At 38.9% G+C, this 1940-nt stretch overlaps 1 protein-coding gene across 1 annotated transcript; it reads left to right on the top strand.

Annotated features, from left to right (window-relative positions):
• Nucleotides 1–254: 254 nt before the first annotated feature.
• Nucleotides 255–1360, top strand: LOC116187398 (transcription factor MYB1-like). Its single transcript, XM_031516064.1, has 2 exons — nt 255–467; nt 633–1360. Exons 1-2 carry the CDS (start codon nt 329–331, stop codon nt 1304–1306), a joined length of 813 nt encoding a protein of 270 aa, XP_031371924.1. The 5' UTR covers nt 255–328; the 3' UTR covers nt 1307–1360.
• The last annotated feature ends 580 nt before the right edge of the window (nt 1361–1940 follow it).

The following is a 1940-nucleotide window of genomic DNA, read 5'->3' as shown; positions in this document are numbered from 1 at the left end:
GTAATAAAGGGACATGAATAATCACATCACGAGAATCGAAATTAAAACCTCTAGATTACAATACAAAAGTGTGTGTTACGGCACTACACTCATTTTCTTTCTGGATTCGGTCTTTTTTGTGGTCTTTTTATTATTATTATTAATATTATTATTAGTACTACTACTACTAGGTCTCTCTGTTATAACGGTTTAAAGAGGGGCCTGGATCACCATCTATATAAGAACCGTGTCGCTCTTTCTACCATCCCAAGTTAAGTGCAAGAGTGATTTACAGATGAGTGAATGAGAGAGAGAGAGAGAGAGAGAGAGAGAGAGAGAAAGAGAGAGAATGGAAAGAAATTCAGGTCCTACTCATATGAAGAAAGAATTGACCAGAGGGCCATGGGCGGCAACAGAAGACCAAATCCTCATTGATTTCGTTAAAAAGAACGGTGAGGGAAAGTGGGAAAGAGTCTCAAAGCAAACAGGTGAGTTTTACATCCATTAAGGTTGTCAATTTCTATCCCTCGAGTTTGACACTTCGAAAGAGTACACCTTATCGTAACATTGGTATGTTTTCCCTTCTCGAATCATTTCGTGTGATGCAAACTTTCAACAACTGTCTTTTCATCTCAACGGATTTGTCAACGCAGTTCTCAGGAGGTGCGGGAAAAGCTGTAGACTACGTTGGTTAAATTATCTCCGACCCGACATTAAAAGAGGAAACATATCCGAAGACGAAGAGGACCTCATCACTAGGCTCCACAAGCTTTTGGGAAACAGGTGGTCTCTTATAGCGAAAAGGCTTCCAGGCCGGACCGATAATGAGATAAAGAACTACTGGAATTCGACCTTAAGGAAGAAGTTACAGCTAGGTGGACAGCAACCCAAGCGTCCGTATCTGAAGAAGAATATCGCCACCAAAGATCGATGCAATGAAGTCGCACCATGCATGGACAATATAAAAGCTCCTTCCGTAGACAAGAGGATGGCAGCAGCCCCTGCGGACGACCCTGAAGACTCTACTGCAAATGCGACGACCGTACCAAAAGCCAAATTAGGCCCGCCGACGTTGACATTGCCAGTGGCTAGTGATGAGAAAGATGGTTGTCCATGGAACGACTTTATGGTTGATCACAAGCCATGTACTGAGATTTGCTCGTCTGATGAGTTCATGGAACTGTGCACTCAGATATTTGGTGCCGATGAATCCGAAACAAGGTTTGATCGGATGTGTGGTCCGTCGTCCTCAAACAATAACCTTCAGGATAGGGATATGTCTGAAGAGATGTTGTTTAAATGGGCAGCTGAATTGATGGATAACTGATTCTCATTGATTAAGTGATTTCTTTTACTCAAATAAATTTATATTGGCTTCTTATATTTTCGTATAATTGATTATTTCTTCTCTTTTTGTTACTTACATCCATATTATTCATTAACGATATCAAGGTAACTAATCGATAATACTCATCATCTCTAGAAAGATGATGAGTTCCCGCTAACATATATAAATAAATTTAATTAATGGAATGATTTTATTCCAAGAAAAATGTAATACAAAATAATTAAAATCTCTCTCTCTCTCTCTCTCTCACACACACACACACACACACACACACATTCTGGCAAAATCGAAAAGATGGACCAAATTGCAAACACGAAAAAGTTTGGTGTCGCTACAAATATAAGAAAATTGCCCCGTAGCTGAGCGAATAAAATCAGAAATAAGTAGAAAATTTTTACTTAAATGATTCAGTCATCTTTCACAGTATTTTTTACTTAACTTAATCGAGTTAGTCAACTTGATTTGCATTTACCAAACACGCTGAACCCAATTAAGAAATAAAAATTTAATTTCAGCACTTAATTTGTATCATCAAACACACCATTAATATCACCACCAAAGATCTGTGCAATAAGGTCCCACCACCCATGGCCAATATAGAAGGTCCTCCCGT

The sequence above is a fragment of the Punica granatum genome, chromosome 8 (assembly GCF_007655135.1).
Source record: "Punica granatum isolate Tunisia-2019 chromosome 8, ASM765513v2, whole genome shotgun sequence".
Classification (NCBI taxonomy): domain Eukaryota; kingdom Viridiplantae; phylum Streptophyta; class Magnoliopsida; order Myrtales; family Lythraceae; genus Punica; species Punica granatum.
The sequence above is the reverse complement of the archived record's forward strand: the minus strand, read 5'-3'. Positions and strand labels throughout refer to the sequence as shown.